The sequence below is a fragment of the Triticum urartu genome, chromosome 5A (assembly GCF_056163025.1).
Source record: "Triticum urartu cultivar PI428250 chromosome 5A, HENAU_Tu73, whole genome shotgun sequence".
NCBI lineage: Eukaryota > Viridiplantae > Streptophyta > Magnoliopsida > Poales > Poaceae > Triticum > Triticum urartu.
The window spans coordinates 72,849,476-72,868,703 of NC_141877.1; the positions used below are offsets into that span (position 1 = coordinate 72,849,476).

The 19,228-nt window shown below is 44.7% G+C and overlaps 2 protein-coding genes across 2 annotated transcripts; both read right to left on the reverse strand.

Annotated features, from left to right (window-relative positions):
- Window positions 1–1,413: 1,413 nt before the first annotated feature.
- LOC125529063 (receptor-like protein EIX2) lies at window positions 1,414–10,007 on the reverse strand. The gene is made up of 2 exons (XM_087522627.1): window positions 8,606–10,007; window positions 1,414–2,237 (listed from the first exon to the last, which is right to left on the reverse strand). Exons 1-2 carry the CDS (start codon window positions 9,258–9,260, stop codon window positions 1,414–1,416), a joined length of 1,479 nt encoding a protein of 492 aa, XP_087378753.1. The 5' UTR covers window positions 9,261–10,007.
- Window positions 10,008–13,748: 3,741 nt separating this feature from the next.
- On the reverse strand, window positions 13,749–18,682 carry LOC147970312 (uncharacterized). The gene is made up of 2 exons (XM_087523391.1): window positions 18,464–18,682; window positions 13,749–14,993 (listed from the first exon to the last, which is right to left on the reverse strand). Exons 1-2 carry the CDS (start codon window positions 18,680–18,682, stop codon window positions 13,749–13,751), a joined length of 1,464 nt encoding a protein of 487 aa, XP_087379517.1.
- Window positions 18,683–19,228: the final 546 nt, after the last annotated feature.

Below are 19,228 nucleotides of genomic sequence, written 5' to 3' on the forward strand. Positions count from 1 at the left end.
CACTCTGAACTGGGGCACGCTTAAACATTCCAGCCGTCTGAAACTTTCTAGAGTTTTCAGACTTCGAACAACATATGACAGGCGGCCTTGCGTCTCGTCGGCTGGCCACGGGAGTTGCAGGGGTGGACTGCTCCATCCACGGGAGCTGCTACGATTTTTCAGTAAACGAAGTTGAAGAGATGGTGTGAACAAACACGAGCGAACAACACTGGTAACAGATAAAACAACTACTACTTGACCGAACTGAATCTATTCCTCACAGTTCGCATGCAGAGACGAACCAAAACTTACCATGAACAATATTTGACAGGTTAAAAAAGTTAAATATGGGATAACCAAAGGCAAATGACTTTTAATTCTGCAGTTGGCTGCAGAAAAGAAAAAGATTCATGCATTGAATTTTTCAGGTGATGGTGCACTGATGAAACACATAGCAAGGAAAAGATAAGAGCCTATTGTGATATTTAATGAATCGGCAAGAAAATGGAAGGTGCAAATAGACTAATAGACACATAACTCAAAGCATATAATAGAAGCCAATGTATCTGAGAGATAAATATAAACCTCCGACCTTCTAGTGTGATTAGGGCGGTGTCCGTTTTGTTTGAATAATCAATAATGCAAATCCGAACTCCAATCTACACTTTCCTGGTGGCATTGGGAGCATATTTGCTGACTCTCCCACCTCAGGTGATGAATTAATGTTATTTCAATGTGAAGTACTTTGTATCAAGCATTCGTAATATACATAATATGCTATAAACTACAATCAACACATAAATTGGTTTCTACAAATGATAAGAGAAAAACTTGATCGACGTATCATGAAACAAGCAGGAAACATAGGACATGGTACAAGAAGTTTGAATGCTCCAAACAACCGAATAGAAAAGCAGCATGTGAGGGGAGAACAGTACAGAGACTAAATACAGCTCTAAAACTCATCATGTGCAATGTACTCCTCGAAAGCAAGGGAACAGTACATCACAGAGTACAAGATTATGAACTGAAATTTGCAGGAATCTCCACAGCTGAATTTCTTTTCCAGATGATGAACCCATCGTGCAACAAAGGAAAACCAATTAACTCACTGTGATCACATAAAGAAGCTGAAATTATTCAGCAAAATACACTCATAATGACAGTCCAGATGAATAGGAAAACCTTTCCATGTATGGGGATAACAAAACAATACTAAAGTCTCACATGTACCGCAATAGCTAGACAGCATTATACTCATAGAAGTATCAGAAGAACTAAGCATCTTCATCTTCATATAGAGGTGTAATTAAAAACAAAGCACACGATACAACATATGCTTCTTAAGATCTTCCTCAGGCTGGTTAGTAGTACAGAACTCTTATTCAATGGGTCGCAGCACAGACACTGACTCCTTCAGGAAAATTGGAATGCTTATTCTGCAGATGTGTTCTTTGCGAAGCTTGCCCACTTCACAACCACAAATACATAGACTTCATCATATGCCTTGTCGAAGAGATGGAAATAAGCAATTCTCCAAGTCGTTTTGAACAATAGTGCACAAAACACCATCCAGAGTCCCAGCACAAGACCAAAATGAAAGGTCAGTGGATCAAACTCTTTCTTGCTGCTTTCGAGATCACCATGGATAAAAGAATCATTTCCTGGACAATTCTTTAGGAGAGGAGGCCCACAGAGTCCACTGTTGCCGATGTACATAAGTGATGGGTTGTCCGCGCTGAGGGTGTCAAGTTGGCGGCCAGAAGGTATCATTCCAGACAAATCATTGTAGGACAGGTTCAAGGCAGCCAAAGATGTCAGACTTGATAAGCTCGATGGGATTTCACCAGATAGCTTGTACTCAGAGAGGTTGAGAGATACCAATGACTTCATGGCCCCAATCATGTTTGGAATTGGTCCACTCAATTTGTTTGATGATAAATTCAAATTCATCAAGTCAGCAAGGGAAGTGATGTCAGTGGGGATTTCACCGGTCAAAGAGTTACATGATAAATCAATGCTTACAAAATATACAAGTGTTCTACCATATACAAGTTGTTGTCCTTTTGTTACTACTGACAATATTTCTCCGAGGTGGCCAGCTCCTGTACCGATCATGTTGTCATTTTCCACGGTTCCATTATACGTATCACCCATAAACATGAATTCCATTTGTACTGACATATGCCAAGGTATCGCACCAGAGAAATTGTTGTTTGATAGATCCAAGTATTGAAGATGGATAAGGCTTGCTATGCCTACTGTGTTGGAAAATTAGGCAAGTTCATGATTAATTCCAGTAAATAATTCATGACTAGAAGAGATACTAGCATGCAAAAATCTAGCAAACTAGAAGAACAGCAAGACATGCATAACAGCAGCAAACACGTAACAGTAGATGTAGAAACAGACATGAACAGAGGATGTTGGACGTACTGATCGTTAGCTATTATGGGTGCGACAGTGTTGATGACGATGTTGGCGACGATCTGCTGCTGACGGCGATGAATACGACGATGAGTAGCACCGCCCGACTTGGACGGAAGACGACCCGTGATGATGAATTTGAGCAGTCGCGCACAGCGCTTCCCAAAAACCTAATTCGTCCTCTCCCGGTGCAGGATCGCAAAGACGAAAGGTTCCGGAGACCTGCTCTCCCACGCGCCGATGCACGCCGGCGTTTGGGATGGAGTAGACTACGATGGCGGCGCAAGTTGTGAGATGAGGCAAAACCCTAGGTGTTTTTCGGTGTATCTCTGGCCGCAGCCGATAGCTGTATATATATTAGGACCAGAGGCGGTATTGTGTCGCGACCACAATCCCAAACCGACTCGGTTTCTAATTCGTATACTTACCGGACAAGAAATCAAAAACTTGTCTGCCAAGATATAAAAAATAAAACGACAAAAGGAAGCTGCGCTCCTGCAAGGAGACGGACCGGATTTCGGCGGACCATTCACGCGCATGTCGCATGTACGCCTCGCCTCGCCTCGCCACGGCCCAGCCCGGCCAGGCGAGGCGAGGCGAGCGAGCGCGCGCGTGTGGTTTTCCCTTTCTCTTCTCACACATCACTTAGAGTGGTAGAGAGAACCCACTATATAAAGAGGTCCAACTCTTCTTCAACTTCCAAGGTGGGACTAAACTTAGCACCACCACTTGCCATTTTACACATGGGCTTTGAGATTTCAGAAATTGCTATGGGCCTAGCCCATTAATTCTAACAATCCCCCACCAGATCTCAAATACCCATTTAGAGATTTGCCTTCTCTCACCACTTGTTTAATATACCAGTGTTTCAGCAGAGACTGTTAAGTTGAACTTCTGCCTAGAACTTTAAGCTACATCCATTCACAACTTGACAATGGACTATGCCTTGAATTGCTAGTTTTGTGTGAACAGGTTTCACTCAAAGTCTTAACCAGTACCTGACCGCCAGTAGGCTACCCCGCGGTTTGGAGCTTATACGTCATACTCACTGGTCTCTTCGTGAGTTTACTAGAGATCACCCAAATCTCATAGACTGCGACGTTTACAGTCAGAACTCATATAGGTGTGTTCTTTCAAGACTGCTCTGTAGGATAGCATCTTTGCTAATTATAGCCAATAGAACCACATTAAGGCATGTTGCCGACCTGCCTTACAGATCTGAGCCTTACAGCTCTGAGAGTTTTGCATCTTCACTTGGAGACGATCATAAGTTATTACTCTCCTCAGTTAACCAATAGCTTGTTCTTCCCAGATCCTAATTCACGGGATCTCCGATCACAAAGGTTGGGTTACTACTATGGTGTAACATCATGGGTCTCATACCCATCTCCCTTGATGCAATATCTATCACATTTCGTGATAGTCCCTTTGTAAAGGGATCTGCCAGGTTTTTGTCTGTTTGTATATACGTAACAGTTATTACTCCGGAGTTTCTCAACTTCCTGACAGACTTCAAACGTCTTTTTACGTGTCTTGATGACTTTGCATTATCTTTAGAATTGTTCACTTTAGCGATAACCGTTTGGTTATCACAATTCATAAGAATAGCCGGTACAGGTTTTTCAACAACCGGCAAGTCCATCAAGAGCTCACGCAGCCATTCTGCCTCAACAGTAGCTGTGTCCAAAGCAGTTAATTCTGCTTCCATAGTTGACCTCGTCAATATGGTTTGCTTGCAAGACCTCCATGACACTGCGCCACCACCATGAGTAAATACATACCCACTTGTTGCGTAAAGTACATCAACATCGGAGATCCAATTTGAATCACTATATCCTTCTAGCACAGCAGGATGCCCTGAATAAGTAATTCCGTAACTCATAGTACCTCTCAGATAGCGCAAGACCCTTTCTAGTGCATGCCAATGATCATCACCCGGGTTGGACATGAACCTACTCAGTTTGCTCACAGCAAAAGAGATATCTGGTCTTGTAGCGCTAGCTAAGTACATGAGTGAACCGATAATTTGAGAGTATCTTAATTGATCTCTCGTTTTCTTTCTTGTTCTTTCTGAGTGTCACGCTGGGATCATAAGGTGTTGGAGAAGGCTTGCTATCCATAAAACCGAATCGGTTCAAGACCTTTTCAACATAGTGAGATTGCGTTAATGTAATCCCACTCTCATCCTTAATAAGTTTGATGTTTAGAATTACATCGGCTTCTCCCAGATCTTTCATGTCAAAACTTTTTGATAGAAAAGACTTGACCTCATTAATTGCATTAATGTTTGTACCAAAGATCAGTATGTCATCCACATACAAACATAATATGACACTATTGCCCCCACCATGGCGATAGTAAACACACCTATCAGCCTCGTTAATGACAAATCCTGCAGAAGTCAAAGTTCTTTCAAACTTCTCATGCCATTGCTTAGGTGCCTGTTTCAGACCATACAAAGATTTTAACAACTTGCACACCTTTCTCTCTTCACCCTTTACCACAAACCCGTCAGGCTGATCCATATAGATCTCCTCTTCCAACTCTCCATTGAGAAAAGTTGTCTTTACATCCATTTGATGAATGATAAGACCATAAGAGGCAGCCAAGGAAAGTAACACTCGAATGGTGGTCATTCTAGCAACGGGTGAATAGGTGTCAAAGTAATCTTCGCCTTCTTTCTGAGTGTAGCCCTTGGCCACTAGCCGCGCCTTGTATTTATCAATAGTACCATCAGGCTTTAGCTTCTTTTTGAACACCCACTTACAGCCCACAGGTTTACAACCATATGGTCTACCAGTTAGTTCCCAAGTCCATTAGAAAGAATTGAGTCCATCTCATTATGAACAGCTTCTTTCCAATCATCTACATCCGGAGATGCATATGCTTCTGCAATCGTCTTGGGTGTGTCGTCCACAAGGTATACAATGAAATCATCACCAAAGGATTTTGCAATCCTTTGTCTCTTGTTCCTTCTAGGAACTTCATTGTTATCCTTCTCAAGGACTTCCTATGTGATTGTTCGAAATATTCATCAGTTGTACTAGATTCAGGAATTATCTCAGAAGAAAATCTAGCAATGCTATGCATATCTTTCATAGGAAATATGTTCTCAAAAAATGTTGCATCACGAGATTCCATTATAGTATCAACATGCATATCAGGTACTTCAGATTTTACCACTAAAAACCTATAAGCAATGCTCCGTTGAGCATACCCTAGAAAGACACAATCCACTGTCTTTGGTCCAAGTTTGCGTTTCTTAGGAATAGGAATATTGACCTTTGCCAAACATCCCCAAGTGCGCAAATAAGAAAGTGATGGTTTTCTTCCAACCCACTCCTCATAAGGGGTTTTCTCTTTATTATTGTTGGGAACTCTATTCAGGACATGACATGAAGTCAATAGAGCCTCCCCCCACCATGCCTTAGATAAACCAGCAGTGTCTAACATGGCATTCACCAAGTCAGTCAAAGTGCGGTTTTTCCTCTCGGCCACTCCATTTGATTGAGGTGAATAGGGAGGCGTCCTCTCATGAATAATACCATGTTCCTCACAAAATTCATCAAAAACTTTTGGAAAATACTCTCCACCACGATCGGACCTAAGACGCTTGATCTTTCTCTCTAGTTGATTTTCAACTTCAGCTTTATAGATTTTAAAGTAGTCTAATGCTTCATCTTTAGTTTGCAACAAATAAACATAGCAAAATCTAGTCGCATCATCAATCAAAGTCATGAAATATCTCTTTCCACCTTTTGTCAACACACCATTCATCTCACAAAGATCAGAATGTATGAGTTCTAGAGGTGCCAAGTTTCTCTCCTCGGCAGCCTTATGAGGCTTTCGAGGTTGCTTAGATTGCACACAACTATGGCACTTAGAACCTTTGGCAACTGTGAAGTTCGAAATTAAACTCATACTGGATAGCCGAGACATTAAACCAAAATTAATATGACATAAACGAGAGTGCCAAATACTTGCATCATCATTAACACTAGCACAAATTTGGTTTATTGACTTATTGCAAAAATCTGAAAGAGAAAAGCGGAACAAGCCTCCGCACTCATAGCCTTTTCCTATAAATTGTCCAAATCTTGACACGATTACTTTATTGGACTCTAAAACTACCTTAAATCCATCTCGACATAGAAGGGAGCCGCTAACTAGATTCTTGTTCATAGTAGGGACATGCTGCACGTTCCTTAGTTGCACGATCTTTCCCGAAGTAAACTTCAGATCCACCGTGCCAATGCCACGAACAGAAGCATGTGACCCATTCCCCATTAGGACGGAAGAATCCCTTGCGACCTGATACGAAGTAAACAGGGAGATGTCAGCACACACATGAACGTTAGCACCCGAATCAATCCACCACGAAGATGATTGAAATACTGAAAGCACAATAGGTAAATTACCATACCCATCAGTATTGCTAGCGGTCACCATGTTGACAGTCTTGGAGCTTGTTTTCCCTCTGCGGTCTGCACGTTCAGGGCATTCCTTGGAAAAGTGTCCAGGCTTCCCACAGGCGTAGCACTCTAGCTCAGCCTTGTTGAACTTCTTCTTCTTGAAGGTAGTAGTCTTGGTAGGCTTGTTGGAAACAGGTTTGTTCTTCCCTTTGTTCTTGTTCTGTGGGTACCTCTGCACCATGTTAGCAGTAGGCTGAACCTCACCTCCTTTTTCAGTGGTATCTTTAGCCCGAGCTTTTTCTTCAACATCAAGAGATGCAATCAGATTTTCAACTGATATCTCCTGTCTCTTATGCTTCAGAGTTGTGGCGAAATTCCTCCATGAAGGAGGCAACTTTGCAATCATGCACCCAGCCACGAATTTGTCGGGTAGAACACACTTAAGGAGTTCAAGTTCCTTCACAATGCACTGTATCTCATGAGCTTGTTCAACCACAGAACGGTTATTCTCCATCTTGTAGTCATGAAAACTCTCCATGATGTACAGTTCACTGCCTGCATCTATTGCACCGAATTTTGCATTCAGTGCATCCCACAGAATTTTTCCGTCGTTTATGTGCATGTACACATCACACAGACGGTCAGCAAGAACACTCAGAATGCATCCCACAAACATAGTATTGGCTTCCTGGAATTTTCTCCGATCTTCGTCGGTCATTCCCTCTGGAGCACCAACACTAGCGTGGAAAACTTTTAGAGCAGTAAGCCAGAGCGTGGTCTTCACCTGCCACCTCTTAAAGTGCACACCGGTAAACTTATCCGGCCTCAGTGCATCAGCGAATCCAGCCATAGTTAACTCAGGAAATTGCCTACAATTAGGTTTTTGGATTGTTGGAAAATTAGGCAAGTTCATGATTAATTCCAGTAAATAATTCATGACTAGAAGAGATACTAGCATGCAAAAATCTAGCAAACTAGAAGAACAGCAAGACATGCATAACAGCAGCAAACACGTAACAGTAGATGTAGAAACAGACATGAACAGAGGATGTTGGATGTACTGATCGTTAGCTATTATGGGTGCGACAGTGTTGATGACGATGTTAGCGACGATCTGCTGCTGACGGCGATGAATACGACGATGAGTAGCACCGCCCGACTTGGACGGAAGACGACCCGTGATGACCCAAAAACCTAATTCGTCCTCTCCCGGTGCAGGATCGCAAAGACGAAAGGTTCCGGAGACCTGCTCTCCCACGCGCCGATGCACGCCGGCGTTTGGGATGGAGTAGACTACGATGGCGGCGCAAGTTGTGAGATGAGGCAAAACCCTAGGTGTTTTTCGGTGTATCTCTGGCCGCAGCCGGTAGCTGTATATATATTAGGACCAGAGGCGGTATTGTGTCGCGACCACAATCCCAAACCGACTCGGTTTCTAATTCGTATACTTACCGGACAAGAAATCAAAAACTTGTCTGCCAAGATATAAAAAATAAAACGGCAAAAGGAAGCTGCGCTCTTGCAAGGAGACGGACCGGATTTCGGCGGACCATTCACGCGCATGTACGCCCCGCCCCGCCCCGGCGAGGCGAGCGAGCGCGCGCGTGTGGTTTTCCCTTTCTCTTCTCACACATCACTTAGAGTGGTAGAGAGAACCCACTATATAAAGAGGTCCAACTCTTCTTCAACTTCCAAGGTGGGACTAAACTTAGCACCACCACTTGCCATTTTACACATGGGCTTTGAGATTTCAGAAATTGCTATGGGCCTAGCCCATTAATTCTAACATACTGGACTATTATCAGAAAATGCATTATGGCTTAGTAGTACGAAACTTAATTCCTCCAGATCTCCTAGCCATGTGGGCAACCTTCCAGACAACTCGTTCCATGCAAGATCCAAGAACTGCATATCTGTGTTGTTCTGCAAAAATGCTAGAAAATTTCCTGATAAACTATTGTTACTGAGCAGAAGAAATTGTAATTTTTGGATGTCAAAGCATTGAGGAACTTCAACCTCCAATAAATTGTTTGACAAATCCAAATACAATAAATTTTGCAATTTGCAAATAGATTTTGGAATGTAATCACCAATTCGATTTGAATACATAACTAGTATTCGAAGTCGGGGGCCTTCAAATTTTGATGGCATTACTCCTGAGAAGTTGTTCTTGGAGATGTCTAACCAAGTGATATTTGGCGGCAACAAAGGTATTGATCCACTAAGCAGGTTTGAACTTAGGTGGAGTACTTCAAAAGCCATACCATGCAGATGTGCTGGCAAGCCGCCACTTATTTGATTGTTAGAGATGTCGAGATCAGTTGTCTGCGAAAATGTATACCAAAACCAATCAGGAAACTCGTCCTCTAAACCAGTGCTCAAAATGTCAAGCGAATATATTCCCTGTTGTTGTTGAAGCCAAGATGGAAAGAGAGGACCCATCTGGCAAGATGCAAATTGTAGACGAAAGGGAGAATGCCAATCTAAATCCGTCGTAATATTCAAACCACTGTAAGACAGGTCTATGCTCTTTAAACTTTTTAGCTTTGCAGAGTGTTCTTTCGTGATCACACCACTAAAGTTATTGTTGTTTAGGGACAGATCAACCAGATTCTTTAGAGAACCTAATTCAGTGGGTATACTTCCAGTCAAGTTGTTGTTTGATATGTCAAAGAAGTCAGAGAACTAAGGACACCAAATTCAGCTGGTACAGTCCCGTTGAGCTGATTCAAGCTGAGATCAAAGATGCTCAAGCCGTTGAATTCTCCTATAAAATTTGGCAGGGTCCCAGTGAATTGGTTTTGACTGAAATGCAGTTGTTGCAGTTTGTCCCATGCACATCGCGGCAACCCCCTCCATCAACACCACTATATCTCCATACATATAATTTTCAGAGAGATCGAGTATTTCCAAACAGCAAAGATTTTTAAGAACATTTTTCAGGTTTCTAGTCATATACAGATTGTTGTTTGACAAATCAAGTACCTTGAGTGATGTCATGTTTCCTAGTGCATCTGGAAAGTTTCCAGATAATTGATTTGTAGCAAGATTGAGGTATTTGAGGCCTGCCACTTTTCAAAACCAACTTGATGCAAGTGAGTGGCCTAAAAGATTTCCGGACAAATCAAGCTTCTCAAGTTTCGTGAGGTTAAGGTGGGGAAGCGATTGGCTTGCCGTTTCAAGTGAACAGCCAATACTCCAATTTTTTGATTCATGTACTCACCAATTTTTTGCCATGAATCATGAAGCCAGGCTGAATTTGTGTTTGTTGGACTTTTTCGATTTTTGCGGTGGCCTTTTTCGATTTTTTGGGCTGTCTGGATTCGTGCCTGTTGGTCAAGGGAAAGTAATCGCTCGGTGTGGACTCCTCCTTGGGGCGAACGAGATCATTCGTGTTTATTGATGGTCCCTCCCGAACGTCTCGTTGGGTATGGGGAGCTCCCAGACCGAATGTTCGGGTGTTATCGGCGTCCTTAAATATCAAAATTGAGCATATGAAAAAAGCAAAATAAGAAGAAACGTGTTCTCTCACTCGACTTACAGAAAATAATTAAAAAATAGTCGTGTCGCTCGTCGTTCATGGTGTACACTCCCTGCTCCGCCGAGATGCCACGTCCAGCCCTCCTCTGACTTCGCCCACCGCTTTTGCGGCCGGACGCCACAGCTGCCCAGGCTTCATGCTTCACGGTCCAAATTGACCATCAACATTTAACTTCTAATATTATTCTTTTAAGTGAAATCATAAATACTTTATTAGAGAGTAAAAATCTACAGTTGTTATCTATTTATACCAAATATTTTTACTTCTTTAGATCAAATCATACAATATTAAGTATTTACTTGTCATTATATGAAAAACATCAATCATATGTTGCCTTACTAATATTAAAAAATCGTTATTACACAACCAAAGTTCATTATTAAAAACATGAATAATTATGTTTGGTAGATATTATAAAGTGTTCATATGTGTTATGCCAATTGTAACATTTGTGAACATAATGGTAGATGAATATATGGCGAACAGTTCTAGCAAATATCCCAATGGAGGTTTGTAAAGAGTTTTTAGCTTAGTTGGACATTCTAGAGTGTATCGTTTCCTCTTGTCAACGAGCTCTTTTACGGTACCCCAAAATTAATATGGACCGTCTATTTCTCCTGATCCAATGGCCATCGTGATTCGGTACTCCACCACTAGTCACACAGAGTACTAACTCAAAAAGTCACGGAGTACCTTGATCCAAGGGGCAAAACCGTAATCATAACAGACCTTTTTTTACTCTGGTTTTTGTTTGTCCCGCTGGTAACCTCCGAGTATTCAGCATCTAAAAAAGTCATTCCTTTTTACCAAACCCTATTCTATTCATGGCGGCCGGAGCTTGGATTGCCGGCCACCACCACGGCACCACCACCCTGGGTTTGGGTGAAGCCTGGACATGCCGTCCCGAGGCAGCTTCTGCATGTCCATGGTGGCGAGGAACCGCGGATGAGCCTGGAAAAGACACACGCCATTCTGCCCCCTATGGCGGCTCGTTGACTGGAAGAAATTTAAGTTGGATCGATGAATGAATTAGTAGAAAAAATATCTCGCCTCCTATTTTATCACAGCCATACTCGTTCTACAAATTATTCGAGTTCATTAACAACTTCAGCAGTATTCGAGAGCGATGAACTGGCGACGAATCTGCTGCCCGTTGGTTTCCTCTATACTCGACGTTTTCCTGATCCAGACGTCAACGTGTGGTACATCAATCTCAAGCACGCGGCGCGAAGAAAAAGCAATCGGATCAGCGGGTGCTAGTGCGCCTGGTGCGACCCGAGCAGCGGAGTTGAGCGATCGGTGGGGAAAGGCAGAGTAGCGTGCGCCGGAGAAGTGGATTGGGCTGAAGGCGGCGCCGCCACTCCACCGGGATGCGCCGGACATTCAGGAGATCTTTTTTCTTCTGGTAGCTGAATGATCGGGACGGTGGCCTCCGGGTTGATGATGAAATAGAAAAACAAATTACCCTTAAAAAATGACTAAGCTGCCCTCCATCAGGGACGGTCAGATATGCTTGGTACTCCGGTGCGTGATTTTGGAGTACCAGGGTACTGTAAAAGAGCTCCTTGTCAACAGGTGGTTTGTTCTCGAATCCCTTCCTCTTGTCACTAGTTATTGTTGCTCGTTTTCTGTTAAGCATTCCATTTTCGCTTGGTTCAAATCATATTTGGTCTGCTTAGCCAAATTGCAATACTGGTGAGTTTGCCTCTAACCCTTGGAAACCAACCCATCTTGTTATAATTTGTGCATTTCATGAGCTATTTAAGAAACTAGTAGTACAAGAAGTAGAGGATATACAACTGTGACAAGTTGCTTTGTGTCCGCATATATTGAACATGTTCGTGGTAGGCTCATACAATAAAGGGCCACAAGGTGGGCATTCATATTAGCTAGCTTATATCCCTGCGATGCTATTGAAAGACAAATTGCATTAATGAAATGTGGTTGTCAAGAGAAAGATGAACAAAAGAAGAGTTTGTTTTTCCTCTTCAAAGTTCTCTGGCACACCACTTTTTCTCTTCGCTAATGCTGTAGTAGTAACTGTCATGCACTTGTTCGCTTGGTTGAAGGAGGCTCAGAAGGAGCCTAGATAGTGCATACGCTTTCAAGAGTTGTCGACGGTTTAAATTACAAGTAAAAAGCATAGAGTAATGTTGAGAAGTTGCTGTGATTTACTTGAAGTTGAAGTTTTATTGCATGGTTTGATTTGTGTACTGGAAGTTTGTAATACTGACAAGCAAAATCATGATTGTTTTTTTGTCAAATGTCAAATGTAAAATCCTGATTGACAAGCAAAATCATGTCTTGCTCCAATATGAGTAGCAAAAATTGCTGCGATTTTGTGAAGGAATGGTAGATTACTTAAGCACTAGTAGAAACAGAGTACACCCCCAGTGCCATTATATGAGTGGCATCTAGTCTTGAATGTACTGTCACGGTGTCACCCCCAGTGCCATTATCATCTCAAGATAGATAACCAGCCATAATAAGATCACATAAATGTTCTCTTGATGGCACTGTCACCAAGAGTAGGAATGGCGTATGAACACAGTACTGAAAAGGAATTGTCCTTTTGGAGAATCAGCAACAATTAGCCTTCAACAGTACAGACATGAATTGTTCTTCTGGAAAGAAGACTTCTAAGTTCACATGACCTGTCTAAATAGGGGAACACCCAACAACTCAATACGTAACACAAGCGGTTCCTCCCAAGGATAAAATTCCATAAGACACATGATAGTTCAGCGACAGAAACCAAATCCACAAGTACACTACGCTGCCACAGCCTATCAGATTACAGTTCAACAAAGTGAATAAATCGACAACTAACTACGCTAGGCTGCAAATAAGTTATGGTAGTTCAACGACAGAAATTAAGTCGACAAGCACACTAGGCTAGGCTGCAATAACAAGTCAGATGGTAGTTTCACAGGATTAAAACAGTTAACTCCACTGCGTATGAGATTACAGGATTCTCGGTGTTTGATTTGGGACAGGATTAAGCGAGTTGATGCCTCCAACGATCGAGGTCAGAGAATATGTGAGGTGTGCGGGCAAAGCCTCTGGACAATTGTTGCACTTATGTTGTAACCATGGTTTAATGATAGTCTCCCATTCCACAAAACCTAACACAAAATCGATGTGAGATTTCACAAACACATTACAGGGGAAGATGATGAGACCACTAGCCAGGACATTAAGCGTTCCACTTGTCTTTGCCTTTAACATGTAGCCAATGACTACCAAGATCCTAGTTTTGTCAAATAAACTATGTCCTTGGTATTTAAATTCATACATGGTGAGCTCCAGATATGGTTCATAGACAAAGGATCATAGTAGACAGGTTGAATGATTCTTACAAGTATTTTCATTTTTCCTTAACAAAATAGTTAAGCGAAGGCAAATATATCTCCTGGTGCAAATTCTGAACAGCGAACACATGAGTAGGGATAGTGACGATAGCACGTGACGCACCATGATAGATAGTCATCCAGACCTAGGGGTTCATAAAGTGGCATGCCATCGATGCTATATTCGGATCGACGAGGCTTAGAGGTTCCATTCATGAGATTAATTGGGCAATTGTCCTGCATACCTGGAGTATTCATATCAAATCCCAAGTAGATTACGTCGGCACCAATGGAGGGGAACACCGAAGGTGAGACAGACAGGGCATGTTCAAATCCGATAAACACCGCGCGTCCACCGAGCCCGTGGATGGGCACCATCTTCCTCGAATCCAAGTCGACCCGATACACCTCATATTTCGTATCTTCATTATTTTCATTGTTGCCTTGCCCTCGGTACACGAATAAGAGCTCCCCGCCATTGTCCACGAGATGGAAATCATAATTCCTTGTCCTGTCTAATGATGTAGGCAGGTCGGCGGCGATGACCAGCCGCGGCGGTTGGTTTGCACTAGTCTCCAACACCATCACCGCCTTGTGGGTGAGGCCGTAGAAGCGGTCGGCGAAAGACAGGGACTGCAAGAAGTATGGGCAACGACGGACCACCATCGTCCAGTGGCCATCGCCTGGCTTGGCGACGGCAAGTATTCCATACAAATCGAAATCGACCGCGACGGTGCTGTCATCGGCAAGGCCAGCGCCTGACACGTGCAACGCTTTCCTTGGTGTCTTGGGATCCCTCGGGTTCTGGTTTGGGAGGGTGGTGGCCGGTGGGAGGTCGGCCGCCTGGCGAGTGAGTGGGTTGAGCAGCCGGACCGCCCATGTCGCCCTCTGGAGGAGGACGAGGAGGCCCTCCATGGTGGGGCCGAACACGTCGTGCCCATCGAGCTCCGGCAGGTCCACGTGCCTCGAGCGGCCGGTGGAGGAGTTGATGAGGCAGTGGCGCCCGCGGTGTCCCGTCCCCCTGAGCATGATCCACTGGCGCGGGTGGAAGCGGCGGTCCAGGACGCCGTGCTCGCGCGGGTCGGTGGAGCAGAGCCGCCACGGACGGCAGACCGCGCGGAAGCAGACGTAGTCGGCGACGTCGTTGGCGAGGAGGCGCTCCCGTCGTCGAGGTTTGTCCAGTCCCGACGTGTCCGGGTATGGGAAGAAGAAGAAGGGTGAGAGGCGAGCTTGGCTTGCATGGAGGGCGATGACGGTAGCTCCGAGATGAGCTCCGGCATCTCGCTAGGCGGCGGAGGCGGCTGGAGGACAGCAGATTGAGGGTCTCGTATCCGTCTCCCCTGCGTCTCGATGGTACGCAGAAGTCTGATTAACCACCCATGTGGCCGGCCCGACGATAAGCAGATGAGCAGGCCCGGCCTCGTCCGTTAAAACTTTAAATTTGAGACCTCGATTTCTTTCGCCGTCCGATCGACCCACCTACCAACCGTTCGAGGGCTGTCGCTTCCACCTCTCGCGCGCCGCGCGTGTTGCCGAATCTTTCTTGGCCGCCGGCCGGCCGGCCAGCCAGGATATATGAGGCTCGCTTCGCCGTGGTAGGCGTCCGCGTCAGAGAACATGGCCAAATCAACAAGGAAGACGGCGGCGCCGATCTATGCTGGATTGCCAAATCTAGGCCACGGCTCTTCCCTTGGGTACCGGCTCTACAACGAGCTGCTACCTGCATGGCCTTCAACGGACCTCCACCGTCTCGTCTGGGAGAGCTCATCGTTTCCCGGATACTCGACAAGGGCTTTGCCGAGTGCAATATATATGGGGGGTGCTCGGCAACATGCAGGTACCCGATCGACAACCCTTTTCTTTAAATACACGTCTCGGCTACAAACCGAGAGAATATGTATATGCAAAACAATTGGGGAGACACTTCTAAAATTCGGTGTCGGATCGAAGTACAACATGAAGGACACCGCCGGTGTGGGAGTGGAGCTGAGGCAGATTTATTCATCCGATCGCCGCTTCCACCACCCCAATGGCACACCACGACCTACAAAAGCAAACCCTAACTATAGAGCGAAGGAACGGGATACCTCCTCCCTCCTGCCATTGGAGCAGCAGTCGAAGGGAGAGGGAACCAGCCCTGGCCGGTGTAGATCGGAGGTAGAGGATCGCTTCCCTAGTCGCCTTCACGTGGCGGCGGCTAGGTTAGGGAAGAACACCTTATCTTACACATGCATGCATCGACGGACGGACGCACAACTGCTTTTGTTTCGAATATTCATTCACATACCCTTGAGAAAAAATGAATATTCATTCACATGTGCATGAATGCATGCAGGTGCAGCCTACTCAATGTTCACTGGCCGCTGGCATCTTGATTAACTTTAACCACTTACTTTCATCTGTCTGCCAGCGCCGCCGTCTCCGAGGGGACCTCGCATGCTTGCCGATTCGGCTGGCTACAAGTAGGTGCGGTGACCATGGCCACACGGCTTCTGATTGTGTCTTACTAGTAGTATAGTCACTGGATGGATCAAACTCGAGATATACTATATTGTTTGACGATAACCATCAATATAATATTTCCCAGGCTTTTATACGGCCCCCTGCTGGCCTCTACCAATTTTCCCGCACCGTCGCGAGCGTGTCAGACATGGCCGACTCCAACGTCACCCAAAAAAGCCCACCGTCTCAGCGGCCGCCTTTATGTCGCCGACCGCCAAGGCTCGTCTTGACCGCGCCACGAGGCCGGTGAGGTCAATGACCGGGCCAGAGAAATTGCGGTGGTTTTGGTGAAGAGTTGATGTGTCGTCGAGGAGAAGGGACTCGGGTTGGTGGTGGAAGATGGCGGGGATTGTGTCTACACCGACGTCGACGAGACCCTTGAAGTATGTACGTGGAGCTTAGTTGCTCAGGTAATGGATCTTTCGATCAGGCACTCAAGATACGTACGTGATTTTCATCAACTAAAAAAAGTATGTGGTTTGGTACAGTGGATGCCAGCATGATCTCTTTTTTCCTTTTCATTTAATGCGTGGATTATTATGTGCTTTTTTTCTTTTCTTTGATCCGTCCGTGGTTTAGTATTGAATTTCAATGGGTGGTGCATTGATTTTACAAGCGCATCGGGAATTTATTCATTCATTGATTGGTCCATTTAATTCCCTCAGTCCAATCCAATTAATTTTCGCGTGCATGCATCCGTAGGTGGCTCACATTAAACCATGACAAAGAACGTACACATAACTTAATTACATGTGTACACAGCTGATATCTGCTTCATGCATGCGTGATTAGCTAGCTTATATTAATATCCCCTAAAAATGCTATTCCCTCTGTCCGAAAATACTTGTCAAAAAAATGAATGTATCTGGATATATTTTAGTTTTAGATACCTTCATATTTATTAATTTCAACGACAAGTATTTCTGGACGGAGGTTACCATGCAAAAAAGGAAAGTATTCATTTTGAGATTATAACTTACTGCTACATGTAGGTACGTACATACGTCCACTCCCTCTCTCGATGATGCTACCTAAATGCATCTCTCAATCTTCATTCTCCACAATTGCTATCACCACATGCATCGTGTCTCGCCGGGCTAACAAGAATTATTTTGTGGCGGACTAACAAAAATGTCCTTGTAGCATTACTGGCGGTGTATTACAGCTTTTGTTTTCAAGAATTATTTTGTGGATTTTTTTGTTTGCAATTTACAGAGGGAGAGAGACCTTAGTGGACCGTCATCAGATGGTAGAGCATCAACCCATGGGATGTATGATCTGAATCTGAGCGGAGGGTCGGGACGAGTTATAGAGGAGATGGATCAGTGGGAGGAGCAGTCGACCAATCGAAAGCCAGTGAACTATCTCACGCGGATCAATCGAACCAACGGATCAGCCCGGACGAACGGGTAGTACTGACTGCATGTACTACGAAACTAAGCACGCACGTCGCAGACTGTCGGATCCGTAGGGGTCGGGCGGCTGAGAGCCCTCGATACGTGGGATGCGCGAGTGGCCAATCAAAAACCATTGATCCATCCATGGGATAATATACGTGTGACTAACCAAGCAAGAAGCTAATTAAAGAGAAGAACAAACGAGAGGAAAAGAATGGAACAAACCATCGAGTTCGTTCCACTGAGCAAACCATTGTTTTTGTTGTTCGATGCCAAAGGCCATCGGATGGGTAGGTGTCGGACGGCAGCCGGGATCGACTAGGAAGGGCTCAATCCGTGGGAGACGCGACGACCAATGAAAAAGTATCGATCCATGAGACTGTATTAATTGTGTGATTAACTAAGCCATGTGTGATCGAGACCGCTGGATTTCTAAGGCTAGTCATAGTGAGTAACTTAGCGAGTAACATAGTGCACTCCAATTTTTTTTTACTTATATGACAAGTAGTTAATGAGAAGTAGTAACATAATATGTTACCGTAACATAGCGCTTTTGAATACAAAATGAGTCTACAAGCTAATAAATGAGGCCATCTATGACATTAGTACTATATTACTTTGCACTATAAAGATAGTAAGTTAGACTAGTGTCATATACATGGCACTAGTATAAGTTACTCCCCACTTAAGAATTAGGCGGCTGAGATGCACTAGACAGAGGTCGATCCGTGAGAGCGTTTGTTCGACCAATGGGAAGAAAGCGATCCGTTCGGTGGGAAATTAAAGAGAGAAGATGAAACGAAGCTCGAAACAAATCTCACATCCACTCCACCTCCTGCTCCGCTTCCCACTCACCTCCCCCTCCCCCTCCAAAGCGCCGCCGCCAACCACCACATCTCCGGCCACCAGAGTCTCCCCTCCCCTCCATCGTGGCTGCTGCTCTCGGATCGACCTCCGCATCCGGGGGCCAACTCCTACATCCACGGCGACGGCCTCCCCATCCGGCGGATTCGTCTTCTCCTCCACGAAGAGGCCATGGCAGGAGGAGCCCCAAACCCTATTAGCACCCGCCATGCCGACCTAGCACCAGGAACCGGCCGGCGCATCCTGCAGCCGCCGGTCCAGCATGGCCTCGACGACTCCAAGGTCTGCTCTGCTCCGCCCTTCCTCTTCCCCGTCCATGTGAAAGTTTGAGATTTGTTCCATTCTCCCCGTCCATGTCTGTCGAGCGAGCCTCAAACTTTTTTTGTCCAGTAAGTAAATTGCCCAATTTACGGAGATAGATGCCACATATAATTACACGACATGGACTGCACATCCTGAATCGAATCCCCGGTAAAATGCGAATCAGATAATATGGTGTGATAAAATTCAACCTGGGCAGAAATTATTTATTAGAAAAATAAATGACACACCTATGGTTCCGCTGATTGATTTCAGTGAGTTTGATTGATCTTGTTGTCTGACAGATTCCTCCATATGCCCACCAAAAACATGACCCCGTAGCCTTAGGTGGACATGGATAGAAGCATCACCATCTTTATACTAGGGACATAGTACAACCTAAAAAACTTTGGCCAAATCAACAACCTTTCTTACAGTTTACCCGCTAAACATAAC